Source organism: Arvicola amphibius, chromosome 12 (genome assembly GCF_903992535.2).
Source record: "Arvicola amphibius chromosome 12, mArvAmp1.2, whole genome shotgun sequence".
Taxonomy (NCBI): Eukaryota; Metazoa; Chordata; class Mammalia; order Rodentia; family Cricetidae; genus Arvicola; species Arvicola amphibius.
The window spans coordinates 4448604-4475785 of NC_052058.2; the positions used below are offsets into that span (position 1 = coordinate 4448604).

Consider the following 27182-nt stretch of genomic DNA (forward strand, 5'->3'; position numbering starts at 1 on the left):
TCGTTTTGTTTTTAGGACACATTCAGCTAACGTATTTTAGCAGGTGGAGTGAGGTCGAAGATTCCTGTGACAGCGAGGCCATAGCGAGAATGTACTGTGCCCCAGGTTAGAGCAATCTCCTCAAACGCTTCACTCGAAAAGGGGCTCGTGGCTCTTCCTTCTCTGTACAAGTTGTGTTTTGCACTGGCGGTTGACGTATGTGTTGGGTCTGCTCATTCATCCTTCAGCCCTCCAAAGAAGAAACGTAAGGGATCGAGCTGTCTGTGGCCCAGAGGTGTGTGTGTGTGTGTGTGTGTGTGTGTGTGTGTATACATGCACACATGTGTACACTTACTGCCCTCGTTAAAAGCATTTATGTATCTTCGGAAACTCATTGCATTCTTTGAAGTGTCTGAAGCAAGGCCGTATGTCCCCTGAGCCTCTTCACATGGGTGAACTTTATTAAGTTTTCTTAAGATGTCAGTGAAATTCCCAAGGCTAACAGTGGGTAAAATGAGTTCTTTTGATGCAGTATGCCTTCAGGGATGAACTGTCCTGGAAGTTGAGAATACATTTTAAGACATTCTATATTTGAGACCATAACAAACATGTTCCTCTACTTTAAAAGGGCCCGCATACTTGGCTCAAGTCTCTCTTGCCCTTCCTGCTTGCTCTTTATTTTTAACATTACGGATGCATTGCTGTGGCCATTAGGGCCTCTGAGGCAGCCATAGCTGGGCATATAGATTGGATCTGAGTTACTCTCTTGTCAGTGCAAATCCACAGCTTCCTCTCCTGTCCCAAGCTCGCGTCTCTAGAGGAGGAGTTGAGTCATTACCCACCCGCTGGCCGCCAAGCGTCGTAGCCGATGGAGCAGACAGCATGCATTAGGTTTAGCTTGTGTTAGCTCACCCTCGGGTTGCTGTTAACCTTGTTGGCCTCAGCTTTGTGGGAAATGATCATGAGGAATGCAAGAGCCTGATCACTTTTAGGGGAAAACCTTCGTTGTTAAAAGTGGCTGGGCTGAGGAAAAGCAAGTTTTCAACTCATAATGCAAATCCTCAGACTTTGTACTTCTAACAGCTGCTTGGAACTGATACTGTTGTGTAGTTAATGGAGTCAGTCATGAGAAATGTAGTGAAATCCCTTGATCTCGAGTTCATAGGCACTGTGTTCTAATTTGGTACCCGCTAGCACGAGCGGGTTTTAATAAAGATAATATGATTATTAATTATACTGGATCCTGGGCGTGTTAGAACCACCTTACGTCAGGGAGGCCCTGTGAGTGCATGCTGAAGTGGGGTCCAGTGCTGTGTGTGTTAGCTGAATGCTGTGGTCTTCCTGTTCCGGATGCTGTTGCTGCCTGCTCAGCTGGGACTTCCTTTCTGAAAAGTGGCTGTTGGGCTATTTTGCCACCCGAGCACATCAAGGCCAGCTCTACTTTAGCATCTGAGAGCACCTATATGTTGGGATAAAACTATTCCATATACACTCTTCGTTTCAGGTACTGACTGTTGGTGTTTACGGGTTTCCAAGTCCCAACTTCGTTTCTCCGGGAGTGCTACTCCTCAATTTGGCCAGCAGGTGGCAGTGCACCATTAATGGATTCTTTCCTCTCTGCAGGCCTCTTCCAGGCTGTTGTCCTTCACAGTGTTTGGGGGGAAAATTCAGCCAAACTGTAGTCCAAACAGAGGCTTTGTTGTAATTGTTTGCATGAAAGAATTGCACCTTCCAGCTGCTTAGCTGCTCAGTGCATGAGCAGCAGGGGAGTCCCTCCAGCCCTTGGACGGATCAATGTTACAACAAGGAGAAACAGACCGGGAGCGGCCTTACCAAAGAGTGGTTCTGTCCTTCCCGCTAATGCTAACACAACCTCAAGCCCGGAGAGGCAGGGGAGTGAGGTGCAGAGCCCAACTTAGAGCCACACAGCAGTGCTGCCTGTGTGCAGATCGGCTTCCTTCTCACTGGGAGGGAGCAGTGGTAGTGGGCCAATTTGTGCTGACCACAGGGCAGTGAGTAAGTAGTCCCCAGGCACAGGCACATGTCCCTCCTTCTTCCCTCCTCTGACCCGAGCAGCTCCCGTCCAGCAGAAAGTAAAGGTCAGAGGGCAAGGAGGAGCTTTGCCTGCTCTCTGCTTATACAGCTCACCTGCTCCCCCTCCCTCCCGGGAATCCTTAGCACCTGTTTGTCCAAAAACCATCACCCACTTGCCTGTGTTTTATCCCATCAGTGTATCCTTTTATCTTGTGGATTGTGCCTTGGTATTTTGAGAAAATTTTCCAGTAACAGATTCGATTTACATGGACAGAAACTTGAGCAAATGCCAGACTAGCAGGGGGGCCATTATTCTGTTCTATAAATAAGTTTAGACCAGAAAACACTCACAGAAACCTGGGAATCAACATGTTTTGGTCTAATTGAGGGGAAAAGCAAGATAGATAAATTTTGAAATGCAAATGATCACCTTCTGTTATTTAAGAATTGCTTCTGCCAACTTTGTGATCTTAGATTTAAAGTCATAGCCCTCCAGCCATGCGCACCACTGAGGCAGTTCAGGGCTCACAAGTTTCTGCAATAAAACTAAGAACTTAAAAAAAAAATCGTCCACTTATGTTAAAGAAAACAGACCCAACAACACAAAGACAAAAACCGCGGAGCTGTCTCTGTCTCCGTCTCTGAAAAAGCTGGCCCTTAAATGGCTGCAGCTGCGGCTCTATCAAGAGGGTCTTGAGAATACGAATTCATGCATCAGACCCAGCCCTGTGCTCAGAGCTGTCCTTCAGAGGCATCTTGCTCCTTCGGGTATCCAGCAAGGTCTTACTAAACAGACACCATTTACGGTAAATGGTTCCTTTCGTGCCAGGGCAGAAAGAGAAGAAAGCGGAGCAGTGGTGCACCAGGTAGACAGGGCCGCAGCACCCGTCCCCCTCCAGGTACCCCATCCCCCAGGAGCTCCTGGGCACACTGGGAGAGAAGCCAGGGTGCTGTGCACCTCTCTACAGACCGCTTGGTTGTAGCAACTCTGATTTTATTTCTAATGCTACAGAAACCACAACTTCTCCAAGCTTTTGGCCCAAGGATTTGAAACATTTTTTTCACTTGGTAGCACAGAATAATTTTTGTTACAGCATTTTTAGTGTAATAGGAAAATTAAATACGATGTTTCGGGCTGCATCAAATACGATGTTGCAGGCTATATCAAATACGATGTTGCGGGCTGTATCAAATACGATGTTGTGGGCTGCAGGTAGTGTTTTCTTAGCAGTCTCGACTCTCACCATCAAAGGCAGCAGGAAATAGAACGTACACTCTTACCCTGTAAAATACAAAGGCTGGTTGAAAATTGAGTGTGTGAGCAGGGTTAGTCACGTGTTAGTTACTAAGCTAATATTCTCCCTCACATTCCCATTGTCCCCTCAGACAGGTCCCTGTGTGACCCTCACTCTTATTTTCCACCCCATTAGGAGGCTTTAAATACTTATTTATTTATTTATTTATTTATTTATTTATTTATTTATTTATTTGAGACAGGGTTTCTATGTAGCTTTGGAGCCTGTCCTGGAACTCTTGTAGACCAGGCTGACTGCAAACTCACAGAGATCTGCCTGCTTCTGCCGACAGAGTGCTATGATTAAATGCATGTGTCACCACCGCCTGGCTATGAGGCTTTAATTTTAAATAGTTGAAATCTACATTGATATTTCTTGCAGAATCCTTATGGTCTTGGAGAATTTATACTGAGCGTGTGCATGGGTGGAAGAAGCCCCACCATATTTTTCACTGCAGCCCCTCTCCATGCTCCCAGATGTCAAATGACAGCTTCGCTTCCTCAGTCAGGCGATTTCACACTTGAGGACAGCTCACAGCTGACAGCAAAAAGTGGAACACACAGAAGTCACGCTGCAAAGTGACTGCAGACTTCAGTGTAGAGCATGACAGTCACGTGCTTCCTTCCCACGCTCCCCCAGCCCCCTGCAGATCGTCCAGGAATATATTCAGGGGAGGAGTCCCCTTTGACCTTCTCTCTGATATGTTTCCCTGCTATCTCTTTCTTGCCGAGTGTAGTACTCAGCAGTATAGCCAGGTGTTTGATAGGAGAGTCAGCCCAGGGATGGTGTGAAAGTGTGGGGACCACCAGATCCTGTGGTGTAGCTTCAGGTGCCATGAGAATCCCTGGTCCCAGATGTGGAGACCACCAGATGCTGTGGTGTAGCTTCAGGTGCCATGAGAATCCCTGGTCCCAGATGTGGAGACCACCAGATCCTGTGGTGTAGCTTCAGGTGCCACTGAGAATCCCTGGTCCCAGATGTGGAGACCACCAGATGCTGTGGTGTAGCTTCAGGTGCCATGAGCGTCACTGGTCCCAGAGCCGGCATTCACTAGTATATGATCTTGGACAGGTAATCTAAGACCTTCAGCACTCAAGAGTAGTAGTAAATAGATTTGTTGATAGGAATGTGTCAATCACCTGTGTCAATCACATGACACCCTCCCTTCTTATACAAAATTCAGCTGGAATCCAAGCTCGTCCAGTGTGAGACCCACCTACCAGCAGAGCTAAAAGAACTATTTTACTTGGAAGACTTTTAAAGTGTGTACTTTTACTTTTTTTAAAAGTGTATATTTTTATTTACCTATGGGTTTTTATATAAACTATTTACAGTGGAAACGAGAGCTTCATTGAAAACATTTTCATCTAGAAGAAGAAGCCAGACACTTTTGAATGCATGGTTCTCAGCAGCAATCAGAATTATTTAAAGAAGTGAGGTTTATTTAACTGTAAGGGTCCTAGAGTGACTTTAGCAGACAGGAACAAGACAACAGCTAAAGCTGTGCATTCAGAAGTAGTGAGGACATAGGCAGGGAATGTGATTGTGGTCCCGGAGACTTTCTTCCTCTGCTTAAGAAAGTAACGGAAGGCAAGGCTGAGTTGTGTTTGTGGCTAAGGTGTGCTGAGCTGAGATGCAACACTTGGTCAGTAGGTCCTGGTACGTGGATGTTTTGTACTTTTTGGGACAGCTCAGCACGTGTCTTCCATCCTTTGCCTCGAGTTCTCGCTGTGAAGCCAGGCTGTTCTTCCAAGGAGAGGAAAGAGTGGGAATTTCTCGCTTGTTCTCCACCGTATGCCAGAGCGAAAGGGGCTCAGGTCAGAAGTCATTTCTGTCCAGGCGAAGAAGCCCATCTGCTGCCACAGAGAGGACAGAGTGAGCGCAGGCGGGCTTGAGGCTCTGCTGCCCTGGGATCCTCCCAGATCCCAAGAGGACCCCAGCACCTCACATGTACCCAGACTTGGTCTGTCGCCCTCACTGAGTTAAGGTCCCAGTGGGCACTGAAGAGCTTAGCTCCTGCCGTTGGTGGCCAAGTGCTGTACACATGTGTGTGTCATAAGAAACACGTCAGCTGTCAGAATTAGGAAACGTGTACGGTGGCCAATAGATGTGTTCACTGAGCAGTGCTGAAACACACTGCCAGACACAGCCTGGCATTCCATGGGGACGGTGGCATTAGTCTGCTTTCTGCGGCTGCAACTGAGAAAGTCAATACACAGAGAAAAGGTTTATTTTGGCTTTTAGTTTTGGAGGTTCTAGCTTAGGCTTAGTTGGCCCTGTTTCTGTACATCATGACAGAAGTGTGTGGGGGCAGAAACCCCCTCACGGCTGGATCCTGCAATCCTCATCAAGGACACGTCCTCAGTGGCCTACACTCGCACCAGGTTCCGCTCTTAGGAGTTCCTTGGCCTCCTGCAGTGCCAAGTGGGAAACCAGCCCTTCAGCACGCAGACTCTGGGGAGTCTGATATCCAGACTTTGGACCTTTAAGAGGTTGATTTAACCTGTGATCTGATGCATGCGTTGTTTTCAGAGATGAGGTCCTGGGAAGCAGAAGCTGCGGAGTAATGCTTCTGACCTTGGTGCTGCAGTTGGCGTGACTGAAAAAGGGGGCTTTTGTTTGCCTCCGATAATTAGCAGAGAAGATAGAATGCTGAATCTTGGAGTGTGTGTGTACATGCGCGTGTGCGTATGTACGTGCGTGTGCATGTATACATGGGTGTGTGTGCATGTGGAGACTAGAGGTCGACAATCTGGTGTGCTCTCAATTGCTTCCCACATTGTTTTTGAGACAGTCTTTCCTTAGGCTGGATTGCCTGGCTAGGGAGCCCGTGGGTGTCTTCCTGTTTCTGTCCACTGCTGCCCCCAGTGTGTCTGACTTTTAGTGGGTTTGTAGTTTTGAACTGAGGTCTTCATATCTGTGCAGCAAGCTCTGTCCCCACTGAGCAACCCTGCCCCTGCTGGCCTAGAGTGCTGGATCTTAGGCACCAAGTCCTGCAGCTTTTGAGTAGCTGCTTTCATTGAAACCATATTTTTATTTCCTATACAGTCTTGTCCGTCTCAGTCTCCACGCCACATTGAAGGCTTATTCCTTCCAAGCAGTTCTTCATAAATACTCTATTCAGATAATGTCGGAAATGCTAAGGTTTTCAAAAGTTAATGGCGGCAAGGCGGACGGGGCTGCAGAAGCTCGCTTACAGCAGAGGGTGCTGCCCTTGGCCTGACTAGCCCGGCCCAGAGCTGTGCCTGTCACTTTGCTCTTCTCAGCCTTCTCATCCCCCACCTGTAATGGCTTTGGTCCGGGAGCACTGTGACGCCCGATGGCCATTCAGAGTGGATGCTGTGAGATCGTCAGTGGAGAATGGAGCATGCCGTTGGTTTCTCCTGTTAGGAATGTGGGCTGAGGGAGGAAGCAAGACTGTAGCGCTAGGAATTATCATCATAATCAGTCACCCAGAAACCACATGGCACTTACCCATCCCTTATTTCATTTCCCAAGAAAATGACTTGTACCGATACCTATAAACTCCATGAAGAAGTGATTTTTGGCCCCAGAGTGCTGAATCAAGCAAAATCAAAAAGTATTTTGATTCAAGTTGTGTGGATAATTCAGGAAAGCTTAGAACGTGGTTGCCAGGCAAGTGGGAGAAGCCTAGCCTGAGCCAGCTAGTGAGGCCTATGGTCCTATCCTGCTCGCCACCCCACAGGAGCCCCTGGGGTGGGGGCAGAAACCTAACACCAGCTGAATTAGGAGAGGAGGCAGGAAGGGGCTGGAGTCCCACGGTGAGTTCAGAGAGGGCCTGTGTGAGGTGGAGGAGGGCTGTGCTGTGTTCCCTGGGAGGAAGGAGGGAGGCACAGCCACAGTCTTCGTGGGTAACACTCGCTGGTTAGAGCCCCGTGACTCCAGGGACACCTGAATGTTTTCAGACTGTTCTCATGCCCTGAGTGCCGGATGTGCCTTGCGTACAGCAGCGGAGCAGTGCTGGGGAGCTTGGGAAACACAGCTTCTGGAGTAAGACAGAGGAACGGAATGTTCCTGTCAAAGTAGGGGGCGAGGGGGTGGGGGGGTGGATGTGCCTGTCTGCAAACTAAGATCTGCAGTTATGATCACTTAGGTAGGCTAGTCTCACCTGACCGGATGAATTGGCATTGACCCTGGGGTCCCCGTGAATAGCTGCTAAGCTGTGATAATTTAGTTTATAGGTATGAGAGGGACCACCCAGACCTGTAATGAAATGTGACTTTGAAGACTGGGGTAGAGGGTGTAGCTCAGGGTGCTCCTATCCTAGGCACACTCATTTCAGTGCAACTAAGCTTGACTCTTACTGCTCTGCCTTCATTTGTAAATTTTTGTCTTAGTTGTGAGAACTTAAAAAATTTGGCTCTAAACTGGACCTGTTAGCCCCAGTGGCCCCAGCGTGTGGAATGTAGAGATGGGAGGGTCTTGAGTTTATGGTCAGCATGACTTGGGTAAGGCTCTGTCTTAACCCCTGACTCCCCCCAAAAATATTTTCCTGTATCTAGAGTAGTACCCCAAACTTAGTGTATCTGTCTGTGATTTTCAAAAACACTAAACAAAACCCTGGCAGCCATGGTCCCCAGAGAGCCAGTCTGCTAGCCGCAGCTTTCTCAGCATCAGGGGCTGGGTCCTCACACTGGGCGGGGCCAGGAATCCTGGACTTCTCCATCTTCTTTCTGCCTGGTGTTGGCCAGCCTTTTCCTGTCACAGACCCGTGCCACCTGCGGCTGAGAAAACTGCCACCCAGAGGCAGCACTGTGCTCTGCCAGGGAGCTTTAGGAGGTATCCCTCCGCTCCCCAGTTGAAGCCACTATCAACTAGCTCACAGCGCTGCAGTTAGCAATTGCTTGACTCCATTTCCTATGGCTCTAACCTATGTCCCACCTGCCATTAAACTTCATAGTTGGCACGGGGTAAACGTGCAGAGGACTTGAGATAGATCACGGCACTTAAAACAAACATTCTAGGATCTTTGTGATTCTTTGAATGCCATGAATGAACAGTGCTATAAGATGCAAATGGAATATGTATTCAACAAACAGTTATTAAATGCCTCCTGTGTCCCAGGGACTATGCCTGGGAGCCAGAAATAAAGACATAATTGGTATAATATTGACAGCTACTTTTGAAGTTATATCAAAGGAAACTGCTCCAACAGAGGACATATACAATTGACTAACTAGGCTGTTAATAGATCTTCATAGGCAACTGGTCGTATTTATAGAATAGAAATGCACTGAGCTAACTCTAGACGAGCTTCGCTGACCTCTTCCTGCGGCCGAGTCCTTACAAGGCGGCGTCTTTCTCTCTGCTCTTTGGTCGTCAGCTGGAGTGGAAGACTAATGCTTCGCCCCGCATAGAAAATCTTTACACACAGCCAGGGCTGCGAGAGAAATTGACTAGGATTCTGTAATTCTAGTCCCTTTCAATTAGCAGCAGATGCTGCAGGGAGAACTTGTCTGTGTGGGAGCGTGGGACTAATGCTTCCCAGCGCTAGCTGAGGGATGCTGCAGCAGGAGAGGATGCTTGTTCCCTTGGTTCACATGTCACTAGTGACAGATGGCTTGATTAACCACCTTTCTTTGCTATCCACGCACACTGCTTATGCCCAGCTCTCTTGTTAGAACTTAACAAAATCTTGACTATTTTAAATTTTACAAAATACTTAAAAATCTTAGAAGAATTTAGATATGCGAGCTTCCCTCTGCCCCCACTGTTATAAGTGTGTGCATGGTGCTTAATATTAAGTTAATGAAATTTTGCTTTTATTTTTATATTGTTTCTCTCTGATCCTAAAAGATAATGTGTTTTTCTTGGTTGTTTTTCCAAGAGGGAGTTTTAGGACCCCAAAGACTATCCAGTTATTTGGGTCTGTGGAGATGATGGTTCAGTTGGGAACGTTCCTGCTGCACAGACAAGGCTTGGGTTTGGACCGCCAGCACCCACATAAAAAGCTAGGTGCCGTGGAACATTTCTGTCACCCCACCGCTGGGTGTGGGGAGAGACAGGTGGGTTCCCGGAGAGCCCTGGCCACCCAGGCTATCCAAGCTGAGCCATCTCGGGTACGTTGAGGATCTGTCTCAGAAAGTAAGTGGAGAGCCCACAAGGAAGACTGATGTCCAACCGTCCAACCTGTAACCTGCACACTTACATGCATATACACATGACACACAAACAAGGTCAGACACTTCGATAGTATAGCTATCACTGACATGCACACATGCAGGCATCTACATGTGACACACACACAAGGTCAGGCACTTCGATAGTATAACCACCACTGACATACACACATGCAGGCATATATACATGACACACACACAAGGTCACACACTGTAGCTACCATGCATGTAGCCACGCATGCAGGTATATATACAAGGGCAGGCACGCAGTGTAGTCAATTTTGGCATGTACACACATGCACACATGAAAAGTCAGACACTTAGATTGTATAGTCAGCATTGGTATACACACACTCATCACACACACCAAGTCAGACACTTAGACAGTTTTCGTTTTTGACAATTTGCAAAAAAGAGCATCCTGTAGTATCAGACAGCTGTATTCTCCCTTTTCCAGAGAGTACGCTATCGTTCCGTGCAGTGTGTGAGCCTGTGGCTTTAAAATTGATCCATCCGTCTGATAGATGTTTGTGACGTTACCTGTGAGACGTTTGATCTGTGAATGTTGATTTAATGGAAGTATCATTTAAAAAGTTTACTTGCCACGACTTCTGCTTTTTCATCAAGTTTTGTTTTTACCTTGGGAAAGAAAAGAAGTAAAGTCTCTAAGATTTTACATATTTTTAAGAGTGTGGCTAAGAACAATCTAGCATATTCATATATCTGTAGATATGTAGATATGTGATCCTTGGATGTTGTGGTGCTGTGTGAGTGTTTGTCTTTCGAGACAGTCTTATACTGTAGGCCAAGACGACTTGGAACTCATTGTGTAGCCTAGACTTGCTTCAAACCTGCGAATCATCCTGCTTCGAACTACTAAGGGTTGGAATTATAGGTTGAGCTATGATGCCTCAATCTAGGAGGTGTATTTAAATAGTTATCCTAAATTAAAGTAGAGTTTTTCTACATGTAAAATTCTCTTAAGAAAAATTTCAATTTACTGGTTTCCTGCCATCTTAGAGAAGCCTGGTGAGAAGAGCGTGTGCTGGGAGAGGCTGTGAAGCACTTGCTCCCTGGAAGGCAGTTTACCATCTTCTAAGAGTAAGGCGCGTTCTGAGTTGGAGGACCACAGCTGTTTGAAACGCACAGTGGACACATCTGTGTGAAGCGTTATAGGAAGGTGGCTTTCACTCAAAGCCTGAGTGAGTTTAACTTGCATTTTCTTGTTTTCTCAACTTTCAAGCATGGCTCCCAGCAGAGTTTTAGCTCTGTCTTTAGTTTTAGTTTTGACTTGAGCTTTTGCTAAACTCTGAGTTCAGACTGCATAGTGTGGAGTCACAGGCCTGGTCCTGCAGGTGTGTAGGTGGTTCTGACTCTGCGTGTTGGGCCGGCAGCTCTGTCCCCAGTGTTTGCACATTTCCTCAGGCCTGTGAGTGTGCACTGGGCTCAGTCTCTGTGCGGCTGCGCTGGCTGTGTGGCTGGAGAACAGTTCTTTTTAGGGGCGGGTGGGGGCGGGGTCTCCCAGACATTGGGAAGAACAGCCAATGCTCTTAACCACTGAACCATCTCTCCAGCCCTAGGGTCTCTCTTTGTAAACAGACTGGTGCTCCTCGGCTTTAGCCTCTGAGTTCTGGGATCATAGGCCTGCCACCACCATGGGCTCAGAAGTGTGTCCATACTTCCTGCTTCTGTTCCTTTATGTCTTAGGAGCTGCTCACTGTACACACCTCTGGACTCAGGTCAAACAGTCATTTTGGGCTGGGAGAAGGCTAATTTGTTTTTCTGACCTCAGGCAAGTTTTATTTATTAAAATGCAAATGAAATGCCACTATAGCTAAGCAGCTCTCATTCCGTGTTTCAGCCTTGGTGGTCGCATTGCTGAGACCGTGTCTTAGTCAGGGTTTCTTTTGCGGTGAAGAGACTCCATGAGCATGGCAACTCTCATATAGAGAACGTTTAATTGGGGTGGCTTGCTCACAGTTTCAGAGGGCCAGTCCGTTATCATCTTGATGAGGAACATGGCGGAGTGCAGGCAGACATGGTGCTGGAGCTGGGGGTGCTTACTACATCTTGCAGGCAACAGGAAGTTGGCTGACAGTTACATTGAGAGAACTCTGAACAAAAAAGATCTCAAAGTCCATCCCCATGGTGACACACTTCCTCCAACAAGGCCATACCTCTTAATAATGCCACTCCCTTTGGGGGGCATTTTTTTTAAACCACTACAGACCATATTATTTTTCTGAAAACTATCCTGACTTGTTGAGAGTTCTGGATACAGTCAGCACTAGTAAGACAAGGGTGGCATCTCGCTTCTGGTCCTGTAGTCTTTGCTGTTCTATCCACGTTTATACCCCACGTTTATATCACGTTTATGTGATGCTTGAATCTTTAGTAGGAATTAAGATTCTATACTGAAGGTATGAACTAGAATGGATTGTACTAAATGAAACTCCAGAGTTTATTAACTGTTTGAACGTGCTGGATGCTGTCATCATCATTTTTTTTTCCTGAAGAGCTGAAATATAATCTAAGCCACTCTGCTTCACACTGTGAGATGTTCACCTTCATTGCCCAGGCCACCAGTGAGTTCTGAGGGGAGGAAGGAGGGCGGCCATGGCTGCTGGTAGGGCGTATGCGGGCAGACACAGAGACTGGAGCACACTTGTCAATGGTGGCATTATCCACCCCTTGGCATCTAAGCTAATGGAGGGGGAGGAACTATGAGAACAGCTCATAAGCGCTGTAGAAAGCTCATTTCTGGAAGATGGAATTAACGTCACTAGAGGTGGAAGGGGTGGAAGAAACAGGGGTCCTCATCTTAGAGCAGCGCTCGGCCTCAGAGCCATAGCCCCGTCCTTTGTCTCCGTGATGCACGGACAAAACCTCTGATTCTTAGGGGCCACCGTCCTGTCATGTTTTCATGAGAGCCTAAGGATTTTTTTGTGGGAAGTTAGTTTTTGCTGGCCATTTTGCTCAGTGCTGGGAGACCACTGTACTTGTGGCAAACAAGGACATCACCCAGCCTAGAAGTTGCAGAGACAGGATGGGGTAGTGGTGCTGGGCACATGGGAAGTCAGACCCTTGGGGTGTCTAAGGAAGCCATTTTGAAGTCGGTAGGGTGGCCTTCGACATGCTTCAAAGGATTTTCAAATGGACTTAGGTCTAAAAGGCATTCCTGCTTTCCTGTCACCTGCGCATAAAATTGGCTCCAGCTTTCTGTGCATTTCCTTAGTTCTCTGCATTAGAATCTTGCTTAGCCTCATGTTGGGGCCTGGGAGAGCGCTGCAGTAAGGAGGGTCCTGGATCCAGTGCTGCTCTCACCTGAGCCCTGGCTGATATGCCAGTCTTCCATCTCATTCCGGAAGTGCTGGGGTTGTGGACGTCAGCTACAACATCCGGCTTTCCTCTTAGAAACGTGAGTACCAGGTGCGTGCACCTTTTACCTGCTGAGCCATCTGAGCGGGCCCACATTCTGTTCTTGCAGTGAATGTACGAACTGTCTCGTAGCTGTCTGTGAAATCACTGCCCTTGCTTTGTGCTAGAGTTTTAATATTTTTAAGATTTTGCAAGAAAAGCAGTTTTAGAGCGGTGGGTTTGACAACCACGAAAACCTCAGTTTCTTTTCAGCAGTATAATTCCATCTTATATCTTAAAATCTTAATCTGGGAGTAATTGTTTTTCAAGGGTATTAAAAAGGCAGCCAACGTCATTCATTGCAATAATTAGGAGAGATACTTTGTTTAAAGCCGTGAAACAGGAGTTCAGTGAGAACTTAGTTCACTTGTTCTAACATTTGAGCCTCCAGCTGCTAGAAAGTCCTTCTTTGTATCTTACCTGTGTGCAGAACTCTTTGTTGTAGATTCGAGTCACCTAGGAAACCAGGCACAGTGGCTCACAATGCCAACACCACATCAACCAGCCCCCGCTTGATGCGAAGTCATTTCCGAGTGTTGCAAGCTGTACACAGTGGTGTACACCAGCCGCTCCGGTCAGAAGCCCAAACAATTCAGTGGCCTTTATATTCTTGCCCACAGGTTCTCGGGTGGCCAGCAGTCCCTTTAGGCCCCTTACGATCTGAATCTGGAATGTTCTCTGAGGCTGTGTGCTAAGGTGTGGTTGCTAGCTGCTGGGCTGTGGGGAAGTGGCTGGGTTGCATGATCTTGCAAGTGAGTGTCCCGCCGATGGGTGCTGACTTGTTGGTATTGTTTGGAGCCTGGGATCCTGGTAGAGAAAATGGGTTTCTGAAGGCCTGTGATGGCGAGGTGTGTCTTGTCCTCAACTCCTCTGTCTCTGCTCCCTGGTCTTTATGAGGTGAGATCTTTGCTTCACCATGTACCCCTGCCAGGGTTTGTTTCATTTTGGAGCCATAAGCAAGGAAGCTGGCCAGCCTAGGCTGGAGACTACAAACCATGAGTGATGTCAGATAGAGTACTGTCATAGTACTGAAAGCTAGTGTGAGGCCCGGGAGCCTGTAGAGGAGAGAGGTCGTTGTGGCTGAGAGGTAAAGAGATGGGGACAGGAAGGGAAGAGAGTAGGCTGTGGCAGAGGTGACAATCAAGGAAGGATGGAAGAAGAAATGAGGATTGACAGCAGCAAGCTCTGGGGCAAAGTGCAAGAATGTCCCCGCAGCATCTGTGCCTTGTGCATCCTGGATGAGCTAGTGAACCCCCAAAGGTGAGAAAGGATTGGCTTTGAGGCCACTGTGCTTCCTTTCATTCCCATGGGATCACTACCCACTCACTGAAGCTATCTACCTGTCAAACACCAGGTTGACATGACCAGATCTCAAAGCATTCAAGTTGATGCATCTTGCTCTTGGAGTGTTGACTGAGGCTGCTCGTTCATTCCCGGCTGCCCAAATCCAAAATAACTACACAGAAACTGTATAAATTAAAACACCACTTGGCTATTAGCTTATGCATATTTCTGGCTAGCTCTTACATCTTAAATTAACCCATCTCTATTAATCTGTATATCACCACGAGGTTGTGGCCTACCAGTAAGGTCTCCTCTGGCAGCTAAATGGATTCTTCCCAATTCTACTTTCTTTCTCCCAGCATTCAGTTTAGTTTTCCCTGCCTAGCTCTGTTCTGCCCTGTCATAGGCTCAAGCAGCTTCTTTATTGATTAACCAATAAAAGCAACACATATACAGAAGGACCTCCCACATCATTGTAGGTCTAGCTGGCCAAGTCCACAACCCAGAAAAGGATATGCCCGGTCTGTCTCGTGATTTTCCACCTGAAAATTTCCACCCAGGGATGTCCGACTGCAGGGGTGTCCTTGTAAAATGTGTTATATTAGTGGTGCAGGCCCATCTCAGCAAGACTGCAAGTGGAGATGGGACTATCCATGGCTCTAGTCTGGAGCTCCTCAGACAAGTTGTGTGATCCTAAAAGGCATCTTCTGACTCCCACATTCTTTGAGCTGGCTGGGTCAGGTGTCCTTCTGCCTGCTCACAGAGAGATAATATCTCTGTCTTCATAGTCATTCCATGCAAATAAGTTCTCTGTATATCGTTAGCAGATTCAAAGTGATTGAAGTATGGAACACAGTCCAGTACTTAGGGTGCCTAGTTTATATATATATGTGTGTGTGTGTGTGTATAAAATTATAGAATTATATACACACATACACACACTAGTTAGTCTAGTACTGTGGGCTGTTGTATGGCTGCTGTGCCCATTGCTGTCTAGTATAGCAGTGTCTATGCATGGAGAGGGCAGAGTGCTACCAGTGCATTCTAAGTGGGTGTCTGATCTGTCCCGTTGGTATTGAATTCTGAACTGGTAAAACCTTAATAAAACTAAGTAACACATGGCTACCAACTCTATGCTGAAAGAAGCAGAATAGAGAAAAAGTATACATTTCCTATGGGCGCTGGCGGGGAAGCTTGTTTTAGAGTCACATTATTTAACAGTGTGGCAGAGTCCGTGGAGCATTTGGGCCAATACAGAGCCCCATTTATGCTGCTTCCAGACTCGTACTGGTTGATGGGATAGGCTGAGACCCTGCGTGGAGGTCTGGTTACGTAACTATGCCAGAGCAAGACATTTAAATGTAACTGACTGGCCGTGAGATGCTGTGCAAGGATTCTGAGCAGGTAATCATGTAAGCTGCCATGTGGTCTGGAAAGGAAGTGTGCAAAGGGTCACATATGCTTGCACACCTGTGACCATTCCTCTTTGTTTCCTACGGCTTCTGGGAACACACACCCCAGCTAACGTTTCTCAGAGCACTTTTCTGAAGGTGGCAGTGGCTCTGTGTGTGGCGGTGGGGGTGGTGCAGCTTTGACACAGAGCCCTCCCAGGACGTGTGTCTCCCAAGGCCTGCAGAGTAAGACCTGAGTAGCGGAGTGCAGAGCAAAATTTAACGCATAGATCCTCAGATCAAACTCACCCATTCCAGAAGAGACCTGAGACTCATGCCAGGCCTCCAGTGTCTGGTCCAGCCTTCTAATAGGGAATGTCAAGTTTGTATACATTGTGGGAGGGAGCGCCCGGCCCTCCCACACCAAGTCCTGTCCTGCACAGCCGCCTGCTTTTCACCATCGCATTCCGCTCTTGAGATCGAGCCAATGAGATGTTTATGTCATTGATGAATATTGGAAATCTCACCACCCCAAAGGCAGGTCCCTAAAATATTTGTCAATTCTATCACTCCATTCTCTTTAATCAGAATTCTGTTGTTTGAAAACAGTGTATGTGTGTACTTCAGTCCTATGTAAAGATGTCACTCAACATGGTCCTGCAGTGTGCATGCTCTTCTCAATTTACACACACACTGCTAGATGGATTGTGGTCTTTCAGTCACTTGGAAAACAGTTAGCAAGAACTAGTGTGTTTCTTCTCTGCTGTGTAGCCGAGATCAGCTCACTGGAGAACAGAGGTTGTGGTTTGGTGTGAAGCCCTGTAGGCAGAGACCGGCTGGGAAGGTCTATGGCATGGGGCTCGTTATGCTTAGAGTGTTTGCAGCCCCAAAGAAGCAACAAGAGGCTGCTGAAATGGCCCGTATCTGGTACTCTGTGTGAGGGATAGTGTCACTCAGCCCTTGCTTCAGGACTTGAAGCTCGATGTCCTGAGAGTTGTGTAGGGCTCCCCTAAGGGCTCTGCAGAGTGTTGGTTAAAACCAGGGTTCCTATGCTTGCTTCACTTACTTTTCAAGTTCTCACTGACCCTCTAGAAACTTCTGCACATTCTTGTCTTGAGTCGTAGGCTCCCTGTAGTCAAGCTGCTTTTGTTGGGATGGTGTCAGAGGGCAGATCCTGGCAAGGCCTGGACTAATCAGCTGTCATTATGGAAGAACAAGGTCTCAGGCAGGATTTAGTGGCTGTAGCCTTGGAATTGGTGCTCATTGTGGAGCGACCTGAAAGATGATGCTCCAGAGTTCCTCCAGGAGTGAACAGGTAGAACAGTGGCTCTGGCTGTTCTAAGCCCCTAGCATTTTCGCGTATGGCTTTAGGCAGTATTTCTTCTTCACTTCAGAATGAGTGGGCTCGCATCTCACAGGCTCCTTCTTCAGTGAAAGAAGCTGAGAGATGAAGGGAGAGACGGATCATCTGCTCTTATGTGACATTGGGTGATGGGTGCCCCTGGTTTCTAACGGGGTGATTAATGCTGGCCTATGTAATTTTTGAAGTGCCTTCTGGTTACAAAGAGTCTTTATTTCTAAAACAAAAGATGGTTTGACAGGGGAAATCAGCTGTGCTCCCTCGAATCTGAAAGAGGGAACAAGTGCTGATCTGGTTGGTTCAGGAAACCTTAAGCACAGTGTCTTGAAGGTGTCCCTCCGTCAACCGAAGAACAAATGTCTCCGTTTAATGTATGACTGTGTCGGGGGAAAAAAAAATGCAACCCCAGTAGGTGAGCAAAGAGAGAAGGGACTTTCAGGGATTTGAAAGCCCATGAGTGTTTAGTATTTGCTCTCTCAGCATTAACAAGGTCACCTTGCTAATACATGTTAATTTTGAAAGTTTAATTGACCTCTGGAATTTTAATATCAACCTTTTTTGGTGTGTTTAGAGGTTGGAGCAGTCACAGAAGAAACTGAAGCTTGTGATTGGTGGAGCCTGGGCGCTGTCCTCTTCGAACTTCTCACTGGCAAGGTATGCAGTGACCCAGACACCTAGCGCACGCATCCAGATGCCACCCTGACTCCAAGTCAAGCGCTTTAGCCTTTCCTGTAGTCAGGGGCTGAGGAAAACTTCAATGTCAGAGGCAGGCAGAGGAATTTATCGAGATTCTGATTTTTTAAAAAGCCCTGTAACATTGAACAATTGATGGCAATCCTCTGCTATACCATAGCTACTCAGTGAGAGGCTCGGCTCCTCCCCCACTCACCTTGTGAGACAGCATTAGCAGAACCACATCTGTGGGGTTGTCACCGGCATGTGTTAGAGTCCTCTGGATTCTTTCAGGTTCTTATCTGAATCCAGGGGACATTCAGTCTTAAAAAGTTAATGTTGACATAATAGGTAGCTTGTTTCCTCCTACACCGTACGTTCCCCTCTCTGTTCTAAGATGGGGACAGAGCGTGCGCTCGCTCCGATTAGGAACTTTTAAGGTTGACGCTTGAGGTTAATAGACCTTAGCTGAGTCTTGTGTCTGTTGTCTCCTGGGAGGAGCCAGGAGGAGATGCATGGTCCCACTTTTGTTCAGTGTGTGAATTAGCAATGTAAGATCACTGTGGTACACAGGAGCTGGCATTTGTAGGCAAACTGTAAAATGTGACTGTTCACGCGTTAAGGCACGGTGGTGGACAGACTCCACACTGGAGAGATGCCCCAGAACATTAGTTCTTTCAAAGCTGTCAGCTAGCCGGGCGGTGGTGGCGCACGCCTTTAATCCCAGCACTCGGGAGGCAGAGGCAGGCGGATCTCTGTGAGTTCGAGACCAGCCTGGTCTACAAGAGCTAGTTCCAGGACAGGCTCCAAAGCTACAGAGAAACCCTGTCTCGAAAAAACCAAAAAAAAAAAAAAAAAAAAAAAGCTGTCAGCTCCCTCTTTGGAGCCTGTGTGTTGTTTCAGCTTTCTGGTTACGAAGGAGAAGGGATGGTGGCACAAGCCTGTGACGGGAGCATGGTGACTGTCAGCTCCTTGCAGATCTCTCTAGGCTCACAGCCTAATCTGCCTCGGCGACACCGTGTTGACGGCTGTGCCTCCACGTTAGATGGTGTCAGCACCCTGTAGCTGCTACCTGTGTGCCCCGTGATATAGCAAGGTGTGATGTGACTCAGGATAAGAAATGTAACTGATTGGCTGTTTCAGACGCTGGTGGAGTGCCACCCCGCAGGAATAAATACCCACACCACTTTGAACATGCCGGACTGCGTTTCTGAGGAGGCTCGCTCACTCATTCAACAGGTAATTGAATCAACCCCCTGGGTCAGTACCTTGGACTTGCGGATCAGCAGAGCCCACTGCAGTAAAGCCATTAGGGAGTTATTTGGAGGTGGGAGAGACTCATGTACTGTTACATTCAGAGTGAGCATGGCATATTCGTAGGATCAGAGGAAGGGCTGAAACTGTTGGAACTGATTTTTCTGTTAAGTTGGGACTTATATTGAGTCTGTTCCATCTATTCATGGGGTGTGAGAGTAGATTGCTTTGGGCTTGTCTGGGCTGCCATTCCCCATTGTGCTGTGTAGCTATTTGTTGAGTGGTTGCTCCACTCTTTAATGCTCATTTGCACAGGGAGAAGGGTGGGGAGGTGTTGTCAAGTCAGCGCTAAGGCCTTCCGCCCCAGACGGGCTTGGTGCTGGTGAAGAGAGACTGTTGAGAATTTAGGTGCAGTATTTCAGAGATCTGGGCTCCAGTGAGCTGCTCCTGCTAATTCTCCTGTATTTAATAACTGTGTTGAACAACACAAGCCATAGTGACTGGAGCTTTCCAGGCTGTGGGGTTCTGTAGTATCTGTGTAGACTTTATGGCTAGGCAGTCCTAACAAAAAAAAAACCTCGGCATCCCAAATGCTCTGAAGTCTGAAACATCTTGAGGGAGGGCCCATGTATGCTCAGGAGGTTCAGGATCTCAGGGTGTCTGAGAGGCGTGTTCAGGAGACGATTCCTAACTTCTGCCTCTGTCCTGAGGCTGAGAGTCTGATAGGGAAGGCACTGTGTTGTGTTCTGTTGTGCCGTTCTCAGCTCTGAGGTGCTTATACTCCCATGAGAGTCTTACAACAAGTGATTTGAAATGGCAAATTAAGTGAACTAATGTTATTCAATGAATATGGATGTTTTGAAATCAGTGGAAATAAAAATTAAAAGAAAGAAAAGGGGACATATGAAGAGAAAAATCACCTCGTGTTCTCCTAAGGAGTGATTTCGATTCCATTTGGCAGTACCATGGGCGAGGCATGGTGCTGAAGCTGTGGGGAAGACCAAATGACTGTCCACAGGCAGGGCGAGGAGGGGCTCAGACAGGCAGGAACTACTTCAGAGTTCTGAAGTCAAGATGCTGCGGAAGTATTGGAGAAGCTGTCCCGGACCGTGTGTGACTTTTGCTGGACCTTTGGCATAGTTAGTGGACGAGGCTACATATGGGGAAGTAGCCAGGGGACCGAGCAGCGAACAGATGCTAGCAAACGCTAGCATACGAACTTCAGGAATTTCACATTTGAAGCCGTATTTTAGAGTGAGTGGGTGGAAATCAAGTCACAGAGAAAGGCTTGCCTGTTTAGTTGCCCCTGAGGTGGTGTGCTTGTGCTCCAGGAACAGGAATAGTTGATGCTCAACTCATTAAACTACTGATGTATTTCAATCAGCAGGTGTGAGCTGTCTTTGAAATGGGTCTGATACAGTTGAGGTATTCCCATTGTGTTCATAATAATCTCCTTTAAAACACATCTTGGCAAGCTGGAGAGTTGACTCAGGACTTTGAGCACTGGCTGCTCTTTCAGAGAACCTGAGTTAAGTTCCCAGCACCCACATGGCCACCCATAATTGCAGTTCCACGGGCTCCAAAACCCTTTCCTGACCTCTGTGGACAACTGGCATGCATGTGGTATACATACATACATGTGGGCAAAACACTTGTAAAATAAATCAATCTAAAAACCCCACATTTCAGGAACTTCTAATATAAAAGTTTTGTGAACAATTAGCTTTAATAAACAGGTCTAGAGCTAGGTGGTGGTGGCACACACCTTTAATCCCAGCATTTGGGAGACAGAGGCAGGTGGATCTCTGAGTTTGAGGCCAGCTTGGTTTACAGAGGGAGTTCTAGGACAGCCACGATTACATGGAGAAACCCTGTCTTGAACCCTCCCTCTGCTCCCCCCCCCCCACCACTACTAGGATGATTTAGAATGCTAGACAAAATAACTTCAGGTAAAAATATTAGTATTTTGTTTATTTATTTATTTTTGAAATGAGTCTTATCATGTAGCTCTCGCTGGTCCAAAACTCTAAGAGCAGGCTGACTTTGAACTTAAGTAATCAATCCTACTGTCTCTGCCTCCTGAATGCTGGTGTTAGATGTGTACCCACATCCCAGGTACTTGTGTAGAAGTATGTGGTTCATTCTTCTGTGGCTGGTCACACCCAAGTGAAGGAATGGCTTCTCAGACTCTAATCACACATCAGGGACTGTGATGCCATGTTGTGCTATAGGTTCTGGAGTCAATGTGCTTGAATTCAGCCCTGCTTGGCAACCTAATACCTGTGTGATCTTATTAAGCAGGTTACTAGTTTCCTTATAAAAGGAACGAAGGGTCGCTGCCGGCAGAGTTACAGTGGGTTGAGTGCCCAAGTCCACCCGTGTTACCCAGTTAGGCTAATGGCTGACCTGCGACAAGTGCAATGCCCAAGTCTTAATTATTGTAGAAGGGCAGGGTTGAGGCTCATGACTTCTGTAATTTGATGGGGCACATGCTTGCATTATGGGGCTGCTGATGCAGGAATCTGGCAACTGCTGGTTCTGCAGGGGAAAGGCTTAGAAGTTGTCGACTAGAAATGAGCCAAAATTAGTTATACACATGCATGGAACTGTCAGAAAGGGTTCCACAGCCAGGGACTAGCACACACAGTTGTTGCTTATTTATAAACAGCACATCAGTTGCTGTTTATTTTATAGATAGTTAAATAATTAAATAATGAGCAAAAATTAGAAATAAAGAAAAAAGTGGACTCTTTGGCTAAAGTTGGATAGTGGCCTTTGGTAGACAATGAAGCTGGCCAGTACCCTCCCCAGTTTGGTGAAGTCATTTTAGTGCTCCTGAAACTGACTGAGGGGTGCAATGGCCCGGGGCCCAGCTGAGCATGGGGCAAAGACGTCACGCCTCATACTTTCTACAGTACCTACCTGTTTCTCCTACCTAAGGAAAGAGATGGAGGCTTGACTGGCTGAGTGTTTGGACACAGCCTTTACTGAGTCACTGGTGGGCAGCTAAGCTATAGAGACATGGGAGCCCAGCTGAAAGATCAAAACCAACCAACCAGAGACGTCAGCAGCGCTTTACAGTGCGGGGGGGAGAAGGAAAGCTGTGGACTTTCAGAGATGAGTGAAGTGGGTTACTAGACAAGGAAACAGACCACAGCCGTGTAATGTTCATGGGGACACAGACCACAGCCGTGTAATGTAATGTTCATGGGGACACAGACCACAGCCGTGTAATGTTCATGGGGACACAGACCACAGCCGTGTAATGTTCATGGGGACACAGACCACAGCCATGCAATGTTTATGGGGACACAGACCACAGCCATGTAATGTTTATGGAGACACACTGTGTAGAAACATTCTGTTTTCAGGGAAATGTTCATGACTGTAGTGGAGGCATAGGTGGGACTTGTACAGAGGAGAGTACCATCAATGGAAATCGTCTCAAGGTGATCCCAGATCTGGGCTTAACAGAACATCCACCAGTTACTATAAATATTTTCAGAGAATTAAAATAGGCTGTGTTTAAAGAATTAAGGGAATGTGTCATAACAATGAAATAAATTATAAAATGAAAAGTTGAGGAAAACCAGGTTGAAATATTACACTGACAAGTTCACTGAATGAAGTGTGAAATCCCTAGAAGAACATGCTGACACGTCTGAGAAATCCCAGAAGACCACGCTGACACGTCTGAGAAATCCCAGAAGACCATGCTGACACGTTTGAGAAATCCCAGAAGACCACGCTGACACGTCTGAGGAATCCCAGAAGACCACGCTGACACGTTTGAGAAATCCCAGAAGACCACGCTGACACGTTTGAGAAATCCCAGAAGACCATGCTGACACGTTTGAGAAATCCCAGAAGACCATGCTGACACGTTTGAGAAATCCCAGAAGACCATGCTGACACGTTTGAGAAATCCCAGAAGACCACGCTGACACGTTTGAGAAATCCCAGAAGACCATGCTGACACGTTTGAGAAATCCCAGAAGACCACGCTGACACGTCTGAGAAATCCTCGAAGACCATGCTGATACATCTGAGAAATCCCCGGAAGACCACGCTGACATGTCTGAGAAATCCTCGAAGACCATGCTGACACGTCTGAGAAATCTCAGAAGACCATGCTGACACATCTGAGGAATCCTCGAAGACCACACTGACATGTCTGAGAAAGCCCCGGAAGAACACGCTGACATGTCTAAGAAATCCCTGGGAGACCACACTGACACGTCTGAGAAATCCCCGGAAGACCATGCTGACACGTCTGAGAAAGCCCCGGAAGAACACGCTGACACATCTGAGAAATCCCCAGACGACCATGCTGACACGTCTGAGAAATCCCTGGAAGAACACGCTGACATGTTTGAGAAAGCCCTGGAAGAACACGCTGACACGTCTGAGAAATCCCCGGAAGAACACGCTGACACGTCTGAGAAATCCCCGGAAGAACCCACTGACATGTTTGAGAAATCCCCGGAAGAATACGCTAACACGTCTGAAATAGAACCAGGATGATGAGCCGGTAGAAATGACCCACTCTGAAAACATGCTTCAATGTATGAAGAATAATGAACAGGTCCAGCGGGGTCTATGAGGCAATATTTTTTTTTTTCAAATGCACCAGTATACATACAATGAGAGATCCAGAAGAAGAGGAAGTTGGGAAAAGAAGCAGAAATACTTGAAGGGTAGTGGGTGAAAGCAGCCCTAGTTTCAGGAGCGACACAGAAGAAACTTAGCAGACACTGCACAGAAAAATGAGAGCCATATGCAGGCACACTGATGCCAGATTGTTGAAAAGCAAAAACAGGAAAAATGTAAAGCCAGCAAGAAAAAGGCCCATCTGATGCTTGGTTTCTTGTTGAAAACAACGGAGAACAGAGATACTAGACTAACATTTATAGTATTGAAGGGAAGAGCCAGTCAGCCTATAATTTAGAAAAGTTACTTTTCATAAAAGGTAAAATAAAGACACTCTCAGATAAAGAATGACTAAGTAGCTCCCAGCCATGGACACACATGTCCAAGAGCTAGGGACTATTTTGGGATGGAGGGGATGGTGACACATTGGGTGCTGAGGTCTGAGCACGCTGTGAACAGTGCAGTGGTTGAGAGAGAAGTTTATGAAAAATCTAAGTATGTTTTTCCATTTATCTCCCCCACCTGTTTTAAAAAAATACACATGTAGTGATAATTATGAGATGGTGGTTTTGGGCTTATGATATGTATAGATACGATATAAATGTAGCTCTTGGTGTAAGTCCATTTTTGTCCCCAAATTCAAATAACAGATCAGGTGTGTGTGTGTGTGTGTGTGTGTGTGTGTGTGTGTGTGTGTGTGTGTGTAGGCTTTCTGGGCTTGGCATCTCACACGTGTAATCCCAACATGTGGAAGACTGAGACAGGAGGACTACTGTTAGTTCAGGGCTAGCTTGGGCTACATACTGAGTCATTCCAGGCCAATCTGAGTCACAGTATGAGACCCTGCTTCAGAAAAAAGAAAAGCTAGAAAGGACTGGTGTGAACTAGCTCACCCTGTACTGCAGTCATCAGGACAGCCGTGTGCTTTGTACACATGCGTGGGACTCAGTGCTCAGCTGAGCCCCACCCCTACTGCATCCCACATAGAGACTAACTCCCAGTAACTCACAGGACTCTGTGGACAAACTAGAACTGTCAAGCCTGTAGAGGAAACACGAGAAGCCGCTCATGGCCTTGGGCTGTGGCAGAGCTCTTAGATAGAAGACCAAAGCATGAGCCATAAAAAGAACACCGATAAAGTAGACTTCATTAACATTAAAAATGTGAGCACTTCAGAGATGTGTGGAGAAAGTGAAAGCCACAGGCTGGGGAAGGTGTTTGCAAACCGCTGTCTATGCTTGTGTTCAGGATTCTTGTCACCCAAGCAAGACAGACAGCTTGGTGTGGAAATGGGCAGAAGGTGAGCTGTTTCAGCCGAGAGGCTATATGAATGGTTATCAGGGCATACAGCCACGATCAGTGTCATTAGTCACCAGGGAGTACAGTTAAAGCCACCACGAGATGCCACAGGCCCTCTAGAGCTGCTTTCAGTCAAGGCCAGAGGGTACTGAGGCAGAAAACCCAGGGTTCTCGCTCATTGATGATGGGACTATAGACAGGTACGGCCACATTGGGACAGTTTGGCAGTTTCTTAATAAGTTATATACAAGCCTGCTGTGTGTGACTGAGCAGTTCTGACCCGAGGAATAAACTCCGCTGGAAACAGGTGTCCTCCTGAGGACACACGTGACTCCTAACAGCGGTGTCGTTCACTGGGGACTTTGAGGCCCACAAGCCAGCGAGTAGATTAGCAGTGGTGGAGGAATCGTGGAATATCAATCAGGAGAAAGGCCAGTTCAGCACACTCAGGCGCTGTGCTGGGGAAGCAGAGCATGAAGGCTCACTTAGTACTGCACTCCATAGCTGCCTGGGAAGGGCAGGCTCAGAGCAGTGGCTGCTGTGGGCCGAGGTTGTGGGGAACAGATGTCACAGAGCACCCCTTTTCTGGGGGCGTGGAGCTGGACTGGACCATGCCAAGTCTGTTGACCTGTGACTTGCAGTAGATGTCTATATGGTGTATAAATTGTCCCTTAGCAAAGCTGTTGACATGTTGAGGATGCAGGCATGTCTCAGGCACACTCTCCCAGCATGCCCAGGGCCTTCATTGCTTCTTGGTTTTACTCTTAAAAATCTGACTGCCTATGACATTATTTGCTTATTTTATACATAATTCCTAATTCTGAACAAGTCATAACCTATTTCATTCACTGGATCAAATTACTTCATCAAATGTACCATCCAGTCCAGAGGAAGTGGTTTGGGACATAGCTTTGCTTGTTCAGATTTGAGCATATGTCCTGGTGGTGTAGCATTAAGGAACTGGAAGACAGCGGGGCACCCTGACTCCTGAGTCCCGGAGAAAGTAGCTACATCTCTTGATCCTGTTATCCTGTTTGAGGATAAGGGAAAGCCAGTGGATCACTCAGCTGTTGACAAGCCTGTCACTCGGGTGGGATGCTCCACCAGACCACAGCCAGACAGCCGGTCCTGAAGTCCTTCCCTTCACAGCCCCTTTTCCTCCCATTGCTTCTGTGTTCCTGTCTCTCACAGAGTCTTCTGTTTCAGCTCTTGCAGTTCAACCCTCTGGAGCGTCTGGGTGCCGGAGTGGCCGGTGTTGAAGACATCAAATCTCACCCATTCTTCACTCCAGTGGACTGGGCAGAACTGACAAGATGAACGTCACGTGGAGTGCTCTTCACAGGAGAGACCCCTCGTGACAGGACTTCAGGAGTGGCCAGTCTTCCTTCAGTTGGTGTTCCAAAGCCTTGGGACAAGGCCTTAGAGGATGCTGTGGGGCAGCGGGCTGACAGACTCCCTTAGCCCTGCTGTCTGACATGAGACCAGTGAACCTTGCCAGCAGTGGCTCTGCTCTCACCTTCCCCCAGATGTGACATAACGTGACTTCAGGGTTTCAGGTGTGTGGCAGACACCTGTGCAAAACACCTCTGCTGGGAAGCTGTAATTGTAGAAGGAACATTTACGTGACTGGAGGGCCTTGTGGTGATAGCTAATGGTGCTTCTGCTGAACAAGACTGGTTTACACGACTGAGTCGGAATTTGCTGAGTAACACACTAATCTGCTCTGTGGACAGTGTCACCAGGGTGCTCACAACGTGAAGAGGAATGCCTAGTGCTGAAAGGGCCAGGGGAACTGAGGAAAAACACTCTTGCCAGCGTTGAACCTGCTGGTTGATGCTGCTAACTCTGAGGGGCTCCTGGGAACGCGCCTGACCTCCTGTTCGTGTCTCCCCCCCCTCGCTCCATGTCCTGCATCCTCTGCTCATTCTCTTGGACTCTGCTTTTCCCACTTCTGCTAACACAAAAGGGAAGGGGTGTTTATCCCCCAAGATGCCAGTGTAACAAGAAATCATGATGTCCAATAAATGTGCTTAAGACTTGGATGGCTTCTTTATTAATAGCTTAAGATGTAAAGGTTCATTTTGAAGGGTCCTTCTTTTCTGTTCCTGCTCTTGTGGAAGATGGACGGTTGCTCCTGCTGTGGCTGAGGGTGTTTGTTTTCCTGTGGGAAACGTAGTCTGCCATCTATACACATCCTGTTGCACAGCCCAGCGAGGAGATGCTGAGCTGAGCTCCTGACATTCACCTGTCTCATGTTTAGTGATGCCATGTCATCTTGCTAAGATAGCACCGCTGCCACTGTGCTGTTTGCCAAAACTTGGAGATGCCTTAAGTGTTAATGTCTGTCAAATTTCTCCAGAGATTGCAGGGCAAGGCACTGCTTCCAAGTGAGAGGCCACCAGAAATG

The 27182-nt window shown here is 47.3% G+C and overlaps 1 protein-coding gene across 10 annotated transcripts in view; it reads left to right on the forward strand.

The window, feature by feature from the left end:
- The window catches only part of Rps6kc1 (ribosomal protein S6 kinase C1), a 138210-nt gene extending 111393 nt beyond the window's left edge, over positions 1-26817 (forward strand). For all 10 annotated transcript variants that reach the window (XM_038348894.1, XM_038348897.1, XM_038348895.1 and 7 more), the window contains 4 exons: positions 16-105; positions 17472-17554; positions 18716-18811; positions 25982-26817. In XM_038348894.1, the coding sequence (XP_038204822.1) occupies positions 16-105; positions 17472-17554; positions 18716-18811; positions 25982-26092 (380 nt within the window). In that variant the 3' untranslated portion in view covers positions 26093-26817. The remainder of the gene's footprint in view (positions 1-15; positions 106-17471; positions 17555-18715; positions 18812-25981) is intronic.
- The last annotated feature ends 365 nt before the right edge of the window (positions 26818-27182 follow it).